This window comes from Gymnoscopelus microlampas (assembly GCF_963454915.1).
Source record: "Gymnoscopelus microlampas genome assembly, chromosome: 14".
Taxonomy (NCBI): domain Eukaryota; kingdom Metazoa; phylum Chordata; class Actinopteri; order Myctophiformes; family Myctophidae; genus Gymnoscopelus; species Gymnoscopelus microlampas.
Window position 1 is genome coordinate 5720857 of NC_139951.1, and position 22840 is coordinate 5743696.

The 22840-nt window shown below is 40.2% G+C and overlaps 1 protein-coding gene across 1 annotated transcript in view; it reads left to right on the forward strand.

Moving 5' to 3' along the window:
• nrg3b (neuregulin 3b) overlaps positions 1–22840 on the forward strand; it is a gene marked incomplete at both ends in the record, with an annotated part of 427460 nt that overhangs the window by 279831 nt on the left and 124789 nt on the right. Inside the window, one exon of the mRNA XM_084077627.1 lies at positions 5905–6046. Within this exon, the coding sequence (XP_083933753.1) occupies positions 5905–6046 (142 nt within the window). The remainder of the gene's footprint in view (positions 1–5904; positions 6047–22840) is intronic.

Here is a 22840-nt window from a genome sequence, read left to right on the forward strand (position 1 = left end):
AACATCCATGACCTTGGCTTCTCTCCTGTAAGCACATCAGTGTTTACGCTTACAGAGTCAAATCAATGGCCGCTTTGGCAACGCAAGCATGGACTCACTGCACTCACACATGCCTGAAGCTGTGAGATCTAAGTGTTGCTTTACTGTCTCCAGTGTGTTTGTCTGTTGTTCACATGTTGGTCAATGCTGCCTTCTGAAGAGGAGTTAAGCCTCATTTATATTGTGTCGGACAACCCCTGTGAGAGACATTCTTTGTCTCATTGATAAAACAAGTAATTTCGAACGTCTCACAGGCTGCGAGCCACTCCTGACATTTCTAAAGGCTTCACACCGTTACCATGGATACTGGGTGCTTGCTATTGAACCGATGTATTGAGTGCAAATGCCCAGAACAGCATACAGCCACATACAGCAGTGATTCTCAGCCTTTTAAATGTAAATGACGCCCAGTTTGACATGCTTAGCACAGGGATCCTCATTTGCAGTGCTGGAAAGTAACCAAGTACATTTACTCAAGTTCTGTATTTAAGTACAATTTTGAGGTGCTTTTACTTTACTGGAGTATTTCCAATTGTCTATACTTTTACTTCTACTCCACTACATCTCAGAGGCAAATATTGTACTTTTACTCCACTACAAATTTTAATTGAAGACTTTAGTTACTATAGTTACTTTGTAGATTTTGATTATTATTACAAAACATACATTACACACCTTATTCCTATGTACTTCATAATAGCAGATCTACAAGAGACACATTGTGAGCTTGTAAATCTGCTTGTAGATCTGCTATTTTCAAAAGATTTTTATACATTTTGAACACTTGTGAAATGGGACACTCTGCATGTTGAGTACTTTTACTTTTGGTACTTAAGTACATTTTGATGCCAATACTTTTGTACCTTTACGCAAGTATATTATGAATACTTAACAACAGAGTAACATAGTAACAGAGTATTGCAGTATTGATACTTTTACTTTAAGTAAAATATTTGAGTACTTTTTCCACCATCACTTACTTTTTTTCCATTATTTTATTATATGTATTTTATCTCTGGGACCCTGTGACCAAGCAGTCAAAGTATGAGGCAACGCAGGTTTTCAAACTCAAATGTTTGTTTAATTAGAAAAAAACAACAACAACAAATGATTCACAAAATGTCCAACAAACAGGTGATATGGCCCTTAAAAGTAGGTCAACAGCACATAACTCTAATGAAAATAATGTTTAACACAACATGAAGTGGGCCAAACCAATGAATACACACAGGGGAAGACTGCACGTATAACTAACTGAAAAGCAACCAAACCCCCCTTTCAATCAAGTCTCTTGGTATGGTCCTTGGCCCCGCCCCCTTTAGCATAAAAGCTGGCTCCACCCTCAGCCTCAGCTTTTGCGTTCCAGGAAACAGCTCAGGTAACTCAAACACAGTGGTGGAAGAAGTGCTCAGATGTTTTGCTTAAGTAAAAGTAGCAATACCCCAATATAAACATACTCTTACAAGTAAAAGGCCTGTGTTCAAAATGTTACTTGAGTAAAAGTGCAAAAGTATTGGCATCAAAATATACTTATAAAGTACCAAAAGTAAAAGTAATAGTTTCTAAATAGCAGATGTACAAGCTCACAACGTGTTTACGATTCGACACATTGTGAGCTTGTAGATCTGCTATTTTCAAATGGCCTATGTAGCTTTATAATATAATATTTATATTATGCAAAGTAACTAGTAACTAAAGTTTCCAAATAATTGTAGTGGAGTAAAAGTACAATATTTGCCTCTGAGATGTAGTGGAGTAGAAGTAAAATGATTGACAATTGGAAATACTCCGGTAAAGTAAAAGGTTACCTCAAAATTGTACTCAAGTACAGTACATGTACTTAGTTACTTTCCACCGCTGCTCAAACAAAGATGCATGCATTAATTACGACTTAAACAACTTGCACATTGTTCTTAATGAACAGTGCAAACAAAACAAACTGGTTGTGTTTCATGTATTTAGAAATGACTGCTAACGCAAATGAATGAATCGAAGGTATAGTGGAGTGGGTGAATGCAAATGGTAGCAGCATTGTGTGAGTTTATGGAGCCTTATCTCAATGTGTGGCTGTTGTCACGGCCATCATACACCAGGGGTGGCACACTTTGATGATGGAGAGGGCGACTATATTTACACACTCACTCCAGGTGGCCACGCATCTTATCTCCATATTTTAAACTTTTTTCTTAAATTAATGCCCCCCTTCGTCATTCTAGTATCATACTAGGCATTAAGTAGGGCATTAAATTACGAAAAAAAGTTAAAATATGTAGATAAGATGTGTGGGCCCCCTGGAGTGAGTGTGGAAATATAGTGTCCCTCTCCACATACAGTACTAGTAGTATGTCACACAAGAGTTGCAAAACTAGCTGATCTACAAGCTCAAAATGCGTCGCGAGGCGACGCATTTTGAGCTTGTAGATCAGCTATTTTTGCTATTTTGGAATTGGAATCCTGAATAATTGTTTGCTATTTTTTTCATTGGAATCCTGAAAAGTAACATTGTCATTTAATTTCAATTGCATCTAGTTATACTTGTTAACTTTATGAACTTAAAAACAAATACATTGGACATAAAAAAAGTAATTAAACTAATAATAATATAGACTGGTTCTCAAAGTATTTCATTTCAAGGACCCCTACATTGATACTTGTTAGCTTGCGAACCCCATTTGAAAAGATATGCCAGGGACCCCCATGAGAGAAGATATTTACGGCTCTAGCAGTGATTCTCAACCATGTTTAATTTCATGGACCCCCAGTTTGACATGCATAAGGCTACGGACCCCCATTTAATGGCATTTCTATATCTGGGACCCCAATTTATATTGTAAAATCCATGATAATTTAACTCTGAGAGTGTACAAATGGAACCAAATGGACCCGTCAGGGTCCATTTGGTTCCATTTGTACAATCCCAGAGTTACAGACCCATAAGGGTCCATTTTGGTTCCTAACTATCTATCATTTAGCTGGGGACCCCCTGGAACTCCCTCAAGGACCCCTGGGGGTCCCGGACCCCACTTTGAGAACCAATGGGGTTCTAAAACCCCACGTTTTGGAACCTCTGTTTTATACAGTGTTAACTATAGGCTCTAAGAAAGACTCGAAACAAAATGACTATTATTGTCAGGGACATGTGCCGCATGCAGCAGAGAGACTCTATCTTCTGTTATTGACGTTGCATCTCGTATTGGAATAGATCACCTTTTCAATGTTACACCCTGGGGATTTGTGGAATTGATATGAGAAGATTAAATCCTTATCCAGCGTCTTAGAGGCCTGGAGAGCTGTATCATTGTGTTTGTGTGGGGCTCAGTAACTGACCTGAACTGAATGCTTAGTAGCCTTGCCTTTTGTAATATGGTCGCAGATTTTTGCAGTGATGGAAGAAGTACTCACATGTTTTACTTAAGTAAAAGTAGCAATACTGCAATGTAGAAATACCCTGTTACAAGTACAATTCCAGTATTCAAAATGCACAAAAAGTATTGGCATCAAAATATATTTAAAGTAACAAAAGTAAAAGTAAAAGTACTCATTGTGCAGAATGACCCATTTCACAAGTTCAAAATGTATTAAAATCATTTGACAATAGCAGATCTACAAGCTCACAATGTGTCGCATCGCGACAAATTGTGAGCTTGTAGATCGGCTATTTACAAATGGCCGAAATATATATAGGGCTGAAGTGGTTAATGTGTGTTTTGTGATAATAATCCAAATCTGCAAACTAGTAACTAAAGCTTTCAAATAATTGTAGTGGAGTAAAACATGTTTTATCTGCGATGTAGTGGAGTAGAATTAAAAGTACTGAAAATTGGAAACACTGAAGAAAGTAAAAAGACCTCAAAATTGTAGCCTACTTGGGTACAGTACTTGAGTAAATGTACTTTACTTTACACCACTGTCAGGATGGCTGACTTGATCTGAAACTGAAGCCTTTGTCTAGAGGATCGTACATTCAGTATTCAGCTTCCTCAACTCAACTAAAAATGTATTTATAGAACATTACAATGACCGAAGCCAACCAAAGTGCTATACAACACAGCAATAGAAACAACAATGTTACAATTACATACAATGCAAAAATACAACACAATAAAACACACACAGCAATTAAAAACTATTAGAACATGCATAGCAGAAAATAGTGAGGTAGAGTCGGTAGTCGTGGAGTATTGGATTAGCATGTGCTCAAAGGCCAGAGAAAATAAATTACAGTAGTCAACAGCAGTACTTATGAATCCTTTAAACATCCATTAACTACAGCATATAGTTATTACAGTTGTTTCAACAAAGGATATTTAATGACCAGCCGTTAAATGAAGGTCATTCGGATACTGGCTTCAACATATGGAGTGTCTCAGTTCTAGTAGCTACAATCACCAAGAAGTCATTTTTCACACCACACTAATAGGAGGCCTAAAATAGCAAATTGGTATATAATCATAATAAAAAAACACTCTCTTTAAAATGGAATAAAAGTCATCTCTGACATTATTCAATGATAATTGTTATCATTAAATTGTTTCAGTTACAATTAGGCTGCATTAGAACTTGTGCACGGCCTCTTTCATAATGGAGCAACATCATTCAAAGTTAATGAAGTTGGGAGGGAGAAAAAAAAAAGAAACATCAACCATCTATTTTTAGAAGCCTTGAACGATTGGTCTGTCAACTTGCTATAGGCTGACTGATGCCTGAGAGCCACTCAGTGCTGCATCTCGCTTCAAAGAGCACGTCTCCTTCTGTCGGCCGCAGCAGATCATCTGCCTTTTTTTTCCTGCATTTTATTGATAGATATACAGTAGACTGACAGGAAATGGGGAGAGAGATGGGGGGGATACGCAGCAAAGGTCGTCGGGATCAGGATTCGAACCCGATACGATACGCCAGGCCATTATTTGTGTTTTTTGACGAGATACAGCGAGACACTTATGTTGTGTCTCGTCAAAATGTTGTATCTCGTCAAAAAACACAAATAATGGCCTATCGTATCGGGTTCGACTGTAATGGACACTTTATTTGTTTTTACCATTGCTCTGTGTTGTTGATGCTTCTTGTTGTTTTCCTTCTGCCTTGTGTACACAACAGTACTTTTCCTTTTTCTTACCCTTTACGTGTAACTCTGTAACCTTAACTGCTGTGCCGCCTCTGGGCGACTGATTTCCCCATAATAAAGGTATCCATCTATCTGATCCTCTAAATGTAGTCATAATTGCTATCTCCTTGTCACTCCTAATGTGAATAGCATCCTCAATTCTGCCACCTCAAGCTCCGCCTCCTGTCAAAGAACACATCAGTACCTCAGTTAGTTTCAAATGCAGTTTTGAATGAACAAGACGTGTTCCCTTTAACTCTTTAACTGCCGAGAGTAAAAGTGTAATAGCGTCACCCCAGTGCCAGCGAAAACAAGCGTGTTCACCTACCTTTGAAAAATCATGTAATATTTTCGGTTATCGCTGTCCTCACGGCCTCATTACATACAAGGGGGTCTTGTAGAATCGAGGAAAAAAAATGTTACCTAGTTGTAACCAGTTGAATGTGGCTTGTTTTTCCATAACAAATAGACAGGAAGTAAACAAGCAGTTTTTTACGGGCCCATTTGGTTCCATTTGTATACTCTCAGAGTTATGGTTGGTTGGTTATGGTTGAACCGAGTTCGGTTCCTCAATGTTGTCGGATCCGGTTCCCCCCGGTTCCGGATGCCATATAGTCATCCCATAGTCAGGATGAGTCATATTTGGTTCACTGCGGTACTAATAACCGGGTCAGAATGAGTTGTGTACTAGTTGCATCGCAGCACTAACCGGGGTCTTTCTTTCCATCTCTCTCTCTGTGTCCTCTGTCGCTGTCTCTTAGCGGTGGCCCCTACGTCTCCTAGCCTGCGAGGAGGATCTGAGGTCTTCAAGCCCTGCGTGGAAGACAAGGACCTGGCCTTCTGCCTCAACGAAGGGGAGTGCTCCATCATCCGGACTGTGGCTGGCGTACACAGGCACTGCAGGTGAGCGAGCGCGCGCGCGCGTGTGTGTGTGTGTTTCTTTGCTTGCTGTCTCTGATCCATAACCCTGGTGGCATTGATCCTCTTTTGTTTTCCAAACAAACACCCTCTCCATTCTTCAAAACCGTGTCTGTCTGCCCTCTGCCTCTCTCTCTCTCTGCCTCTCTCTCTCTCTCTCTCTCTCTCTCTCTCTCTCTCTCTCAGTCATTCATCTGTCTGCAGTGTATTTGTGGTGCAGGAACCACAGAGGTCATGCAATTTCACCCTCCGTACACTAGATGGTGACATGAACTTCATTGCTCATTATGCCAGGTGGATGTCCTAGTCAAGTACACCCACAGTGAAACTATTCCACCTCAGGCTTTCTTTTACCTGTGTGTGTGTGTGTGTGTGTGTGTGTGTGTGTGTGTGTGTGTGTGTGTGTGTGTGTGTGTGTGTGTGTGTGTGTGTGTGTGTGTGTGTGTGTGTGTGTGTGTGTGTGTGTGTGTGTGTGTGTGTGTGTGTGCGTGCGTGTGCATGCCGCTCTCTCTCTCCCCTTTCTCTTCCACTAATCCCTGGTTAACATACAGTAAGCTACGTGAATGTATCTCTCACTCCTGAGATGCTAATGTGCATCATGCAAAACCGGCGGAGCAGTGTGGCTGTCCAAGGGATGCCAACTGGACAAACGTTCCCATGGGTCTTTGGAGCGGATATTTGGTGTGCGGTCCGTGACCTGCAGATCCACTGCTCTGAGCTTAAACCTCAAACTGATCTACTCACCCTGTCACTATTCACCCTGTCACACTGCTACAGTGATCTATTCACCCTGTCACACTGCTATAGTGATCTATTCACCCTGTCACACTGCTATAGTGATCTATTCACCCTGTCACACTGCTACAGTGATCTATTCACCCTGTCACACTGCTATAGTGATCTATTCAACCTGTCACACTACTATAGTGATCTATTCACCCTGTCACACCATCACACTACATTGCTTCTGTGGCTCCAGAGAGCGGCATAGCGAGCCGTGGTGTTGCTGGGCAGATTACTGAGTGGGCGGGGTCTGGTGTTCAGAACACCAGTTCGGTGTGGCAGTATGTCTTAGCATTTGTCTGTCCGAACCTTTTTTTTCCGGTTTGGCCGTCCGAAAAATGTCCTTGTTCGGTTGGACTCTGTGTGAAGTAAGTACTGTAGCTGCCTTTACGGCTAGTGATGTTTTCACCCTGTCGTAATTGCGCAAAACTCCTTTGGCATGATTTTGTTTTTATTTGTTATATTTCATTAAAGCTGCAATCAGGAAACATAGCGTTGCTGTCAGGCAGAAACCTCTCATCTTCATAGACTTTTGATGTATTTTTCATAATTTTGTGCGTTTGTGCTAAAAAAAAGTGCTCTAGTTCGTCATACTACAGTGTCCCACAAAATGTGCAAAAATAGCCGATCTACAAGCTTTGATTTGAATCCTGAAACAGGTTTTTGACATAATGAGGTTTCTAGCAGCAGCTATGATATGTTAGTGTATAAAATGTTATTTTAACCAGTCTGTATGGTACAGCATGTTAATACAATATCATTTGTAGGCACATCTGCAGTGCTTGGGAGGTGGTCTCCCCTACTCTTCCCTTGAGAAATGTAGACCCTGGTGTCGGGTACTACCAGCGGTGTAAAGTAACTAAGTACATTTACTCAAGTACTGTACTTAAGTTACATTTTGAGGTATTTTTTACTTTACTGGAGTATTTCCAATTTTCTGTACTTTTACTTCTACTCCACTACATCTCAGAGGCAAATATTGTGCTTTTACTCCACTACAATTATTTGAAAACTTTAGTTACTAGTTACTTTGTAGATTTTGATTATTATTACAAAACATACATTAACCACTTCAGCCCTATACATTTTGGCCATTTGAAAATAGCAGATCTACAAGCTCACAATGCTTTGCGATGCGACACATTGTGAGCTTGTAGATCTGCTATTTTCAAAAGATTTTTTGACATTTTATGCATGAAAACTTGTGAAATGGGACATTCTGCATAACGAGTACTTTTCACGGGAATACATTTTGATACCAATACTTTTGTACTTTTACACAAGGAAATGTATTATTCTGGACTTTTACTTGTAACAGAGTACTTCTACACTGCAGTTTTGATACTTTTATTTAAGTAAAACATTTGAGTACTTTATCCACCACTGGGGGGACCGTACCTATGTTCCCCGGAACACAGACAACACGGCGTAGCCTATACCGCAGAGGCCGCCATTTTGGAAAAGCGCAGACGGAACGTAGTCGGTCTCTGTGCTATACTACTGCATGGAGGTCGACTCGCAACAGAAGTGGTATGTGTGTATTTAAATTACCTGTGTGAACATCCATTCTAAATGGCTGCCATTAAGCGTACATTTCTGTCAAGGCAAGTCGTACAAGCCGCTGGAAACTAATTGCCCCTGGTGGGAATATTACGGTTGTTTGAAGTTGAACAAAGGAAATGGTTCTTTTATATATAGGACCCCCCTCCCCTATCCCCCCTCCCCTGTCCCCCATTTCTGCTTCCTAAGACAGCTCACATTTGTAAAAGACTCGCTTGCCTCTCGACAATCTTACAGTAGGCGTAGGAACGGCCCTGGTAGACCGTACAGTGCATTCCCGAGGGAGGTGATATATACGCTACGTATCATGGTAGATTCAAAAACGAATAGTTCCATTTCTTAACCCATTAAGACCGGGAACGCATCTGTGTCATTTTAGATTTCTTTGGGCTATTCAAAAATAGCAGATATACAAGCTCATAGCGTGGCACCGAGTGCCGCGCTATGAGCTTGTAGATCTGCTATTTTTTTGAAAAATCGTGAAAATTCATGCAAATCTTTGAATATAATATTTTTTAAAGCTTTTTTCTTTTTTTACTAAAATCTTTCCTTCTCGGGGTCCCTGGAACAAGATATTTTGAAATGAGGGGGTCCGCCGCCCAAATACATGCCATTTTGGGTGGTCCTTGACATGAAAAAAGTTTGAGAACCACTATAGCAACATACGTTTTTTTTTCTTCAAAAAACTGTTACAAATGTAGAAGACATTTGTAGAATCAGGCCTCATGTCTTAATGGGTTAATTTGGTTCAAAACAGTATATGAATATACAGTATGTGTAGTTGGAACACTCAATCATGTACATTATGTTGTTGTATTCATAATGGCCCTCATGGGTGTACAGTATCTACCATATTTGCTCCATATTTGAAATCTCATCTCTCCATAATTTCACTTTTTTTCTCCACTTTTGGTGTTTTTTCCCCCCGTATATTAATGTCCTACTTCATTCATACGTAATGTAAGTGTCGCATGAAAGTAGTGAAAATAGCAGATCTACAAGCTTGTGCTTTGGATATGCAATAATATGCAATAAAAAAGGAATGGTATTGGACATTACGCCCAACATTTGTTATGAGAGAACAAACTGTAGTATGTCTGCACATCAATCAGCCACATCAAAAATGATGTGAAAACAAAACCTACAACTGATTCTACATGTAGAGAAACAACCTTTAATGTGAATAAAGGTGTTTAATTTAGTTTGAAATCATGATGGCCCAGATTTGAATCATTCATCTGACCTCACATTGGGTATTATAAAAAATAAACAATGACAACTGACTGATGATTGTAATGATCTGCTATAGCAAAAGGTGGCGTGAATAGATGGGTAATAAACTGATCCCCAACCAACCCATAATAATGCAATGCAAAAGATATATGTATGTCTAAGGAGAGGACATTTTTTAAATAACCAAATTATACCAAAATGAATATGTATTATGAGTCATTGATAAAGCATTACAGAGCCTTGCTAGTATAGTTTCAAACGTAATAATAATAATAATACTACTAATAATAATAATAATACTAAATAATAATAATAATACACTTGACATAATAAGTTAAATAAAACATCAGTGACAATTCAACACAATAACATAATAATCAATGATAAAAAAACACCTTAGTTAGTCTTAAAAGTTAGTCTTCAAAAGTCTTTTAAAAGCCATTTCAGACAACTGGGAGAGAGACTTTCTGTTTGTACCACCTCAGGTTACAAACAGATTCACAAAGTTATTAAAAGATCAGACAAGTGGCTTGGAGCCTGTCTGGGACACGCTCTAAATGTGATCACTCACTATCACCAGTCATTAGCTTCAAGCACAGCAGTCATTATAGCCAAGGCAAGCGAGGACAAGTCAAAGTTTATTTATGTAACAAGTTCCATGCGACGACAGGCCTAGCACTCAATGTGCTTCAAAATGAAAAGCAGAAAAGAGGCAAAGATCATACGTGCCAAAACTTAACCCATTCAGACCGGGCAAGAATCGGTGTCATTTTTTGATTTCTTTGGACATTCAAAAAATAGCAGATCTACAAGCTCATAGCGCGGCACCGAGTGCAAATCTTTGAATATAATATAAAACAAATTAAAGCTAACATTTGTAACTCAAATCGTTGCTTCTGGGGATTCTATGTCTTCTAAATAACAGTTTTCTGAAAAAACGTATGTTGCTTTAATATCAGTTTTCATGTCAAGGACCCCCAAACCTGACCAGATCTACAAGCTATGAGCTTGTAGATCTGCTATTTTTGAACAAGCCCAAAGTATAAAATATGGCTAAAGTGGTTACACAGATGCGTCCCCAGGTTTGAATGGGTTAACTAAAAGCCTGTGAAAAGAGGCTGGTCTGCTTTTACCAGAAGACACTGTTGCAGAAAATTGCAGAGAGTTGGCCCATAATAACTGAAGGCACCATAGCCTGATATATAATTTATTCTGTTTAATGAGACCATTATCTGATGATCTAAGGCAGTGGTACTCAAACCTTTTCGTGTCAAGGACCCCCAAGTTTTTAAAAAAGTTTCAGAAACTGTCTAGATTTTGGGGCACGGTAGCGTAGTCGGTAGCGCTGTCGCCTCACAGCTAGAAGGTCCTGGGTTCGATTCCCGCCGGGGATGCTGTGGGCGCTGGGGCCGTGTTCTCTCCTACCACGTCATCAGTGCCCATACCCTAGGTGGGGTTGGTGAAAGGGTCTACTCTGTGTGGAGTTTGCATGTTCTCCCCTAGCCCTAGAATGTCTGTGATATTACATACATACACATGGCTCGGTGTGGCCGTCGCGCTGTGAGCAGCACAATTTGCGCGCCGTAAAAGTGCTCTAAACTCCGTCTGTACTCACCCAATAATTAATTCCTAAGACTTGGAGTCAGATATTGTCCTACAGTTTCATATCCATTTGAAAGTTCTGCCAGAAAATGTGTGTTTAGTCAAATATTTCCACTTTTCCACGAGCTGCACACGGACGACTTTCTGTACGGGCAAGGGGCCAGACTTGAGTGAAGGACCGAATATGCTCTATGCACAGCAGCCATATTATCACTTCTTTCACAGGTGTTACCAATGATACTAATGAAGGCTCTGTTCCATTTAGTGTAGCACAGTGGTGTCCACGACCCCCACAACTCTGAGAGTGTACAAATGGAACCAAATGGACCCTTACGGGTCCATTTGGTTCCATTTGTACACTCTCAGAGTTACACACCTGTAAGGGGCCATTTGGAAGCACATGAGGGTCCCTGGACCCTAGTCTCGCGTGGCCAGACTGTTGCCTCCCACAATTTACAAATGTTTCCGACATACAGTCTGGGACTCGGAAGCTCTGATCATGTGTAAGTGGAAAGCGGATGCCCCTCCCCTACCCACGTCCGTTTCAGCATTGTGCAGAGTCCGACTGGAATCAACGAATCTCATAAACATCGTTTATGTCTACTAGTGTCTTCTTTCACATTTTTTTCGGCGTTAATTCCATGATACCTTTCTCAGTTTTCTGTGATAAACAATCCTCGCACAAATAACATGAATCTACCGCTCCTATGACTATGCTTCCGCCTCGGTTCTGTTTCCACTAGGACTACAGGTCCGCGGGCACCGCGTCGTGATTGGTCGAATGTCTTTCCGGTCTGAACAACTTCCGTTACACAGCTTTCGGGAAGTGGAGTCCCAGGCTCTATATTAGCATTCAGAGATTGTGGAATAGTAGTCTGGTGACGCGAGACTACTGGACCCCAACTGTAGACCCACTGGTGTAACAGAGTGTTTCCAGTGGGCCAACATGCACAATATCAGCACCCTGACTCTGTTTGACCAGAATGGAACAGAGCCTTCATTAGTATCATTGGTAACACCTGTGAATGTCTTCATAATATGGCTGCTGTGAATAGAGCCTATTTATCAAAACTTCCTCGGATCACCACAAACGTCATCACAAATTGACACAGGGAAGCACAAACGAATGGGACACACAATTGACAGGTGCGTTGTGATTGGTGCGGGGTAATGAATCACATCACCTGCCAATTGTGTGCCCCAAACATGTGTGCTTCCCAAAGGAAGTTTAGGTATATTCAGTCCTGCACTCATTCTGGGCCCCTCGCCCGTGCAGGAAGTCGTCCGTGTGCAGCTTGTGGAAACGTTGAGATATTTGACTAAACACACGTTTTCTGGCAGAACTTTCAAATGGATATGAAACCTAGAGGACACTATCTGACTCCAAGTCTTAGGAATTCATTATTGGGTGAGTACAGACGGAGTTTAGAGCACTTTTACGGCACGCAAATTGTGCTGCTCACAGTGCGACGGCCAGACCGAGCTATGACTGTGTATTTGAAGTACATGAAATGTATGTAAGATCAGACATTCTAGGGCTAGTTCTCCCCGTGTCCCCTAGGGTAGTTAATACCCTCACAAAAACATGCAGTAATCCTGGTCTCTATACTGCCTCCCCCTGGTCAGCCGGGGCGCCTGATGGAGGGGAAAGGAACTGTTTGGAATAACGTGCTCCTTCCACGCGCTACGTCCTAACGGGGAAACTCCCCCTGTCAGGTGATAAGAAGCGGCCTGCTCGCTCCTCAAGCATTGAAGGAAGCATGAGCTCAGTTCGGGTCTCTCCCCAGGCTGGCAGAGGGAGAGTAGCGCCCAGGATTACATAGGCTATTGGCACTGGGTGAAAAAATGGGTTACAAAATCGTGGGATTAAAAAAAAAGAAATAAATTGTCTAGATTTTTAAAAAACTATATACTGTAGCATGCAAGCTCACAGCGGATCACGCGCTGTGAGCTTGTAGATCTGCTATTTTTAAATCAACAAATATAAAATATGGTTTCTAAGGGATGTTTGGGGTATTGTGTGAGCATACTGTATCAATAATGTAAGAAGGAGCTAAGCCATTTATAGATTTAAAAATAATGAGAAGCACTTTTAAAATCAATTCATTGTTTCACTGGGAGTCATTGAAGAGAACGGGAGTGATCACTGATGTGTTCAAAGCTTTTGGTTTTTAGTTGATGCTTATGAATTATGAATAAGCTGGAGTTTATTCAACACCCGCTTTGTTAGTCCAAGTATGAACCAAAGAGGCTTTTGAAGTTTTAGATATTTTCTAACTTATCCTGCACAGTTGCAACTTTGCTTCTGAAACATTGAGATCATTAACAGTTCACGACCACAAAATGACCTATTTGAAACTCAACTCAACTTCACTTTATTTTCACATCACAGGTGTAAAAAAGTGTTTAGTGCAAGCTACCGATCGCAGTTACATTTGTAATAAGAATATGATTCCAGCTAATCAAATATAAAAATTGTGCACTGAAACAGTGTTCCTCAGTCTATTGTTTTGTATTAACTATTATTAATAATTATTCATTGATATTCACTAAGGATGTAACAGTATTGCCATTGTCGTGATATCGCATTAACAGTAATGTCTCGATATTATCTGAGCATCTACCATACTGTAGGCTACTACGGTTGTTCAGGCCAAACATTTGAATTGTTTTGTTTGAGCAGTAGCAGAGTAATGAGAGTGTAACTGCCAGACTCTACTTTTTAGTGAGTCTCTTGGTTATTGATCGCTTGGTCATTTAGCTAAACGTCTAACCCTGTTGTTGTTGGCTGAGTGACAAAGCCTTGACATTTAGCTTAGCAGCTACAACTTGGCGTTTGTCAAACAGTGCTGCCAGCTCTGTACCAAGAGAGACGAGCAGTGTTGCCAGATTTTGCGAGAGAAAAAAGCAAACAGGTCTATCAAAACAAGCCCAAAAGAAGCGACTATTTGCCACATGAGCACTTCTTCAAACCTATACGTCGGCTGCTATTTTCAAAAGAATCTTGAGGGGGAAAAAGTGCAAAATGTGGAATATTTTAAAACATTTTAACAACACAAAACTGGTACGGGGGTCCTTGGCACGAATTATAATTTCAGATCTGTGGAACCACAAAATGCTCTATATTTCGGAAAGTCAGGACATCTGGAGGTGCACGGGTTCTGAGGAAAGGTTCTGGGACCGCCCTTCCGAAGCTCTGAATGGCGTCAATTTGTAGTTATAACACATTCCTCTCCGAAGAATAGTTTGGAGGGTCGGGAAGGAGTATGGCCCGCACTTTAGTCATCATCCACTCATTGCAGTATGAAATGAACCACATACAATCCTCTGTATCCACTGTATGCTACCTTTGGAGCAGAGCAAATTGGGGGTTCAGCAGAGCGAAGTTAATTGATGGAATTGAAATATCGAGGCTGTGCCTTGAGTCCTATTGTTACTATTATTATTATTATTACAGTGACTGCTACACTCACCCCAGGAAACGCTGTCATTTTGTGCCAGCTTCAAAGCCTGAAGGTTTCTAGCAACTTAAATGTAAGGCATTCAGGGCTACATATAATTAGTTGAGGATCTTCAGCTGTACACAGGAGTACTTTATGGTCTAACCTGGAGTGTAATGATGAAACAGAAAGGCTGCTAAGTGAGGCTAAACCTAGAGGGGCTGCCAGGCAGCTGAGTGGCTGTTATGTGAAGTGCTGATTACAGGTTTGAGGCTGATGTCATTGAAAGAAAGGAGAAAAAAAAAGACCCATACAGTTACAGTAGAATACATCATGCCTGGCTTACTGCTAACTAGAGGAAACAAAAAGATTTGCTTCAAACTCCTGTTTGCTTGATGACATATCGTCTCTGTCGTGTGGAAACGTCATTAGGTCCAAAATTGTTACTTTTCACGATGCTCATTTTAGTTATGTTTACTTATTTTAAGTACTTTTATGTATTTATACTCAATTTATACTCAATTTATTTACTTTACTTTTGAGTAACTTTAGTTACTTTTTAAGTAATTAAAGTACTTTTACTCAAATTGAAGATTTGGAGAGTCATTTTAGTGTGTGTGTGTGTGTGTGTGTGTGTGTGTGTGTGTGTGTGTGTGTGTGTGTGTGTGTGTGTGTGTGTGTGTGTGTGTGTGTGTGTGTGTGTGTGTGTGTGTGTGTGCACGTGTGCTGAGCCAGCCTGTGTGTGTGCATGTCTTCAAGTGGTGCATGTGTTGCACTGGCTCCCTGTTTAATTAGTGTAACTGGTTGCATCTGTGTGTTGCAATCAGTTGCTGCTGTTGTTGCCATGCTCATACATACAAGCTCAAAATGCATTGCTTCTGGCCACGTAGACTATGGAGATATGAGATTTCTGCCCGACAACAACAATATATAATATTGTCGCCGTTGGGCGGGAAACCTTGTATGTTCCTTTTCAGGAGATGGGGAAAGAAAATCACCTGTGTACCAATGACTCCAGTTATTATTTAGTCACGGGAAAAGGCATGGAGACAGAGAGGAGGGCAAACCCCAGGCGAGCTGTGAAGGACTATTAACCCATTATTACCAAAAAGAAAAAAATATGATGTGCCCGTTACTGGATTGAACTCTGATTGAACTCGTTTTTTTCAACAGCAAAGTAATCACCAAATTGAGCAATGCTGACGATAGGTTAATTCTCACAATTCAATCATTTGGAACACAAAATGGAACACCCACTGGAACCCCCCACTGGTTCAGTACATTTAATTTGAAAAATGGCTTTTAGGTGATATTAGCTATGGTTCATAGCAGCTTTCCCTCTGGTGAAAATCTAATATCTACAGGTTACAAACCTCATTTTCTTCTAGCGTGTACTTTACAGTGTAAAAACAACCAAACTCTTTGTTCAGAACGTCCTCTCATCATTCAGCACAGTTTGAAACCATCTGACACACAGGGGAGTCTAAAAACAATCAGGGATGAAAGCCTCACCACGTAACTTTTGACGTGAATAAACTTTTAAATGAATAAAATGAACATTTGTCAATATGTATGGTAGAGTATGTTCTGTCACGAATGTTGACCTGATGGTCAAGATTAAATGTATCCCCTGAGGGATTCTGCAGCCTGCAGGAAATTAAATAGCGCCATCTGTTGGGGCGATTAATGGGAACTGAACCCATAAGAGATTCAGGAAGTGAAGTTTAAATCCAGCAGAGCTTCCTTGTCGCCTGTTCAAAACTAATTAGCCTTTCTCTACCTGGAAAGTTAGTACACTGACATAGAAGCCATTGTACTTTCAAAGTGCAATGTTCAAAGTTTATTTGAACTATCCATTGCCCACAGAGGGAGTAGACCGAAATGGTGCCGGCTTATAATGAGTTTTAGCGAGAACCAATTATATGAACGTGAGGTGGAAAATGGGTGCAGTGCTCCTTTACGTACCATGACATTTCTCCTGTGAAGTTGTTTCTAAAAACAAAAACAAAGAGCTATGTCACTTATAATTAGGCTGTCATGTGTATTTAACCGCTATACAGTATATCGTTGCTGTCGGGTAGAAACGGGCGGATTTAGCAATTACGGGGCTCCATGCAAAGCTCAACTTTAGGGCCCCCTCCGCCCCCCAAACAAACCCTCCACTCGCTACCGCCAGAAATAGCCGTTCTACAGACTCACAGCGCGTCGCATTGCAACGTGTTGTGAACTTGTAGATGGTGTAGAAGGAAACAAAGAAAGACCAAGTACAGAGCCAGGGGTATCATATGGGGTGCCACGGTATGGCAATAGTCTCTATGCACAGCAGCCGTATTGGAAGGAAATTAGGCCTCTTCCTTCACAGGTGTTACCAATGATTCTAATGAAGCCCTGTTCCATTTCGTGCAACACAGTGGTTCTCAAACGTTTTAATTTCAAGGACCCCCATAACTCTGAGAGAGTACACATGCACCCTTACGGGGTCCATTTGGTTCCATTTGCACACTCTCAGAGTTACACACCCGTAAGGGGCCATTTGGAACCCCCTCAAGGAACCATGAGGGTCCCTGGACCCCAATTTGAGACCCACTGGTGTAGCAGAGTGTTTCCAGTGAGCCAACATGCGCAACATCAGCACCCTGACTCTGTTTGACCAGAATGGAACAGAGCCTTCATTAGTATCATTGGTAACACCTGTGAAGGAAGTAAGAAGAAGCCCACTTTCTTTCCAATATGGCTCTTGTGCATAGAGCCTATTGCTTTCACATTTCACTGAAACCTTCCACATAGTAATATAACTCTCCATAATGAGTCACATTTTCATACCTTTCATGTCAGACTAGTGCTGGCAGAATAACGATGATGCATCATTATGTGAGATCTCCTGTTATCCTCCTCTTATACAATATAACACAATTCTCATGTACATTATGCATATGAATATCATACTGCTGCTAGATTGAGGGCAGTGACCTCAATCAGACTATAAGGATTTTTTTCCCAGAGTTCCATGCAGGCGATAACAACATCTCAAGAGACCAAACCGTTGAAGTGACATTTCTGATATATTTTGATTAATGACCGCCATTTCTATCCAGCAAACACATAATGTCTTCCACTTCATGTTTTAGAACAACGTACTGTAGACTGAACAGGACACACAGACATTATAATAACAAATTCTAATTATTGTGGTGGTGGGTTCCATTTCATTTGGTACACCTTTTTTAGCAGTGGTGTAAAGTAAATAGTAAAGTAATTAAGTACATTTACTCAAGTACTGTACTTAAGTACAATTTCTAGGTACTTTTACTTTACCTGAGTATTTCCAATTGTCTATACTTTTACTTCTCTACTCCACTACATCTCAGAGGCAAATATAATATTGTACTTTTACTCCACTACAATTATTTGAAAACTTTAGTTACTAGTCACTTTGCAGATATCAATTGTTACATTATAAAACATACAGTAACCACTTCAGCCCTATTTTATACGAAGGCTATTTGAAACGCGATGCGACGCGTTGTGCGCTTGTAGATCTGCTATTTCCAAACATTTTAGCACGTTTTACTTTTGGTACTTTAAGTACATTTTGATACCAATACTTTTGCACCTTTACTCAAGTACATTTTGAATTCCGGACTTTTACTTGTAACAGAGTACTTCTACATTGCAGTATTGATACTTTTACTTAAGTAAAATATCTGAGTAATTTTTCCACCACTGCTTTTTAGTCCATTAGCACCAGCTGTGTGGTTTCTGATGCTGTGTGTCCATCTTACAAACCCATCAACTGCACTGGAGATGAACATTAACCACTCTCAAGGTAGCCTACAAGACTAATTCCTCTAAATGTACAAATGGCTTTTATTACGCTTTTCACTTTCAAAGCAGAACTAATGTCCTTCTCTGACTGTGACTGACAGTTCAGCTTCCAGTCTATTCATGACGCTGGCGAACCAGAATATTATAAACTACTATTATATTAAATAGCAGGTGTTGGAACAGGTGTTGAGGATAATGTGATTATGCCCTGCAAGCATGCTTTACTTGAATAGAAAGGGACACGGTGTACTGAAGAACATTCCTCCATGTTCTGGAGCCTTGAGTAAAAATCACACCCAGTGTCAAGAGAGTGGTGCCTTTGAATTAGTGTAACTCGTCGCATCCTTGTGTTGCAATCAGCTGCAGCTGTTGAGGCCGTGCTCAAAAGGACGGACGGACGGACCCACACACACGGTCAAGTGTAGGAGTGGCTGGAACCACTCAAAAATAAATGATAACTGCCCGGCCCGATACACAACTACACAACACATACATATGATAGTTAGCCTACAGTACTCACAAACAAGCAGAGTGTGTTGCTCTTATAAGGAAAAGCACATCATGGCACTGGCAGCAAGCTACCCTACTCTGGGGAGATGATGTATTGGACCTATTACAACCCTGGACATAATAACAGTGGTGTAAAGTAACTGAGTGGTGGAAGAAGTACTCAGATATTTTACTTGAGTATAAGTAGCAATACCACAATATAAAAATACTCCGTTACAAGTAAAAGGCCCGTGTTCAAAATGTTACTTGATTAAAAGTACAAAGGTATTGGCATCAAAATAGACTTTAAGTGCGAAAAGCAAAAGTACTAAAATGTTTGAAAATAGCAGATCTACAAGCTCACAACGCGTCGCATCGCGACGCGTTGTGAGCTTGTAGATCGGCTATTTTCAAATAGCCGAGGTATACAATAGGGCTAACGTGGTTAATGCATGTTTCATAACGTAATAATTTACATCTGCAAAGTAACTAGTAACTAAACTTTTCAAATAATTGTAGTGGAGTAAAAGTACAACAGTTGCCTCTGAGATATAGTGGAGTAGAAGTAAAAGTATCAACAATTGTAAATACTCCAGTAAAGTAAAAAAGACCTCAAAATTGTACTTAAGTAACCAGTACTTGAGTAAATGTACTTAGTTACTTTACACCACTCCTTGGGACCCGTAACATGTGCATGTGTGTGTGTGTGTGTGTGTGTGTGTGTGTGTGTGTGTGTGTGTGTGTGTGTGTGTGCATTCGTGCGTCTATAGAAACAGGCTTTGTGAAGCTCAGGGGCTGCTTCTCGCCTTAGCATTGCCATAGCAACCTCTTTTCCTCATTAGTCATGCAGCAGAAATGAAAAGCTTGTTGACTCCTAGCTATTGTATCTGCTCCTCTAAAGTCTTCACATGCTTTGAATTAGTGTAACTTTAACCTATACTGTACATGTGATTGATTAGCTCCATTACGGCAATTCACTTTTTAATGGTATGAATCACTGTAGCCATAAATAATGCATGAGGATATCATATGCGCATTTAATTGGCTCGTCTAAAGCCATGTTGACATAAGATATTAAGGCTAATTAAATTAGCATTTATAATGATCCTGTCTTAGCTGTTACCATGGCAGTTTTCGTTGGGTAGCGAGTCGAGCAATTGGTTCTCAAAGTGGGGTCTGGGGACCCCCAGGGGTCCTTGAGGGGGCTCCAGCGGTCTCCGGAAAAAAATGTTAATGTAGCATCAATGTTAGTTTTGCCACTTTAACCCTATATACAACGGCTATTTTCAAAAATATCTTCACATTATTTTTAATATGAAATATTTTGGCACACAACCTTTTCAGGTGGTGGTCTGCAGCCACATATAGGTGCCAATGTATGGGTCGTTGACATGAAAACGTTTGAGAACCACTGAGTTAGAGGTCTAATATTATCAGCATGAATCTAACACATTCATGCTGATAATACTAATAATAAGACCAAAGACACCCAATATGAACTTAGAAACACTGGTATGTTTGAAACAACATGGGCAAGAACCAATACTAAACAACACTGTGTATCAGTGAAAGGAGTATGTTTGTGGAGCTGTTGTGATAATGAATTGAGGAGGTGTAGATCGAACTATGTCTTTAAAAAATGTTTATATTTATAAAGAGCTAGTGTGATCATTTATTATTTTGATTGTTATATAATGACATTGCATAATAATTAGAATAAAACAAAAAATAAAACAAAACATATAAAAATAAATACAAAAAGAAAGAAAAAATAACAAATCATGTGTTCACATGTATAACCATATATGTGAACATGCATTGTATTATGAAGCCAAAACCTTTGTCCTGTTTTTTTCTGTATTCTTTTTTTCTTCTCCTTTTAATTTCACTTTTTTTGAGAATTAAATTGTTTTTCTTTAATTGTCATGGGTGTATTTTATGTTGAAAGGGTAGGCAATATAAGCTATGTAGCTTCAGCCTATACCTTTTTTTGGTCACAAACTATGTCATGTATTATTGCTGCTGCTGTTGTTTTAAGAAAATAGAGCATATTGTTTGCATTGTGTACAAATGACCAAAAATAAAAACCAGTGAAGTGAACAGAGGCACACAGACCAGCGCTGCCTGCATGCATGCGTCTCAGCTCTTTGAATAATAGTGTCCTACACTTGCGTCCTTTCCTTGCATCTTTATAGTCCCTCCCCGAAGTGGAAAACAAAGCAATAGGCTCTATTCACAGCAGCCATATTATGAAGACATTCACAGGTGTTACCAATGATACTAATGAAGGCTCTGTTCCATTTAGTCTAGCTCAGTGGTTTCCACGACCCCCATAACTCTGAGAGTGTACAAATGGAACCAAATGGACCCTTACGGGTCCATTTGGTTCCATTTGTACACTCTCAGAGTTACACACCTGTAAGGGGCCATTTGGAAGCCCATGAGGGTCCCTGGACCCCAACTTTAGACCCACTGGTGTAACAGAGTGTTTCCAGTGGGCCAACATGCACAATATCAGCACCCTGACTCTGTTTGACCAGAATGGAACAGAGCCTTCATTAGTAGCATTGGTAACACCTGTGAATGTCTTCATAATATGGCTGCTGTGAATAGAGCCTATGAGGAGAGTCGAAAACAAAAAAATGAAATGTTGTAGTGGGATGTAAATTCATCTGAAGTGTCACGTGAAAGTGACGTCCATGTCTGATGACACCCCCGCCCCCCTTGTATGGCTGTTATAGTGCCATCTGGAGGGGTGGAATAATCGCCCGTCATGCTGTTTGGAAAGTCTTCCTGGTAGATCATGGCACTTTTGTTTGCTATCTCCTACCTCTTCAGTGATGCCTCCTAATTACCAGTGGTGGAAAAAGTACAAATTTGTTTTTGAGTACAAGTAAAAGTATCAATACTGCAATGTAGAAATACTCTGTTACAAGTAAAAGACCAGAATTTAAAAAAAAAAGCATTGGTATCAAAATGTACTCAAAGTACCAAAGGTAGAAAGTGCTCATTTAATAATGCAGAATGTTTCATTTCATTTAATTTCACAGGTTTTCAATCAATTTTTAGTTTTGGAGTACAAGTATAATATTTGCTTCTGAGATGTAGTGGAGTAGAAATAAAAGTACAGAAAAATGCTTTTTACTTACGGACAGTACTTGAGTAAATTGACTTAGTTACATTACACCACAGCTAATCACTAACTCCTATCTCCTTCGCGGGCAGGAATAAGAGACTTGACACGAGTGGTAAACCTGTGGACCGACTTCTACTGCCGGTTGGAGTGAGAATAGTGGAGATAAGACCTGAAATCAATCTGTTTTGGCTAATTCTTATACCGGTCAGGGAAAACAAATTCTGCCACACTTGCAGATCGATGGAGGCTCTCAAAAAAAGAAAAAGAAAAAGTTGTTTTTGGCAGCACGCCTCAGGGCTAATCTAATCCTCGGTGGAAATTAACTGAGCATGACTGGACACAAAATGTATTTTTTTCAAAAGGAGGCAAAATGGAGAACTCACCGTTGTGAGGGCATTTCTCTGACCCCCTGTCTACAGGACATTCTTACTTCAATTAGAGGCTTTAGGATTAGATTTAGTGGTCCGGGGACCACCAGTGGTCATTGGAGGGCGTACCGGGGGGTCCCCAGCAAAATTAGTTCACCGTCATTTTAACAACTTAGCTTTAGCTCAAAAATAGCAGATATACAAGCTCATAACGCGGCACCGAGTGCCGCGCTATGAGCTTGTAGATCTGCTATTTTTAGAAAAATCGAGAAAACGTGTGCTTATCTTTGAATAAATATATATTTTTAAAGCGAGCATTTTTAACTCAAATCTTTGCTTCTGG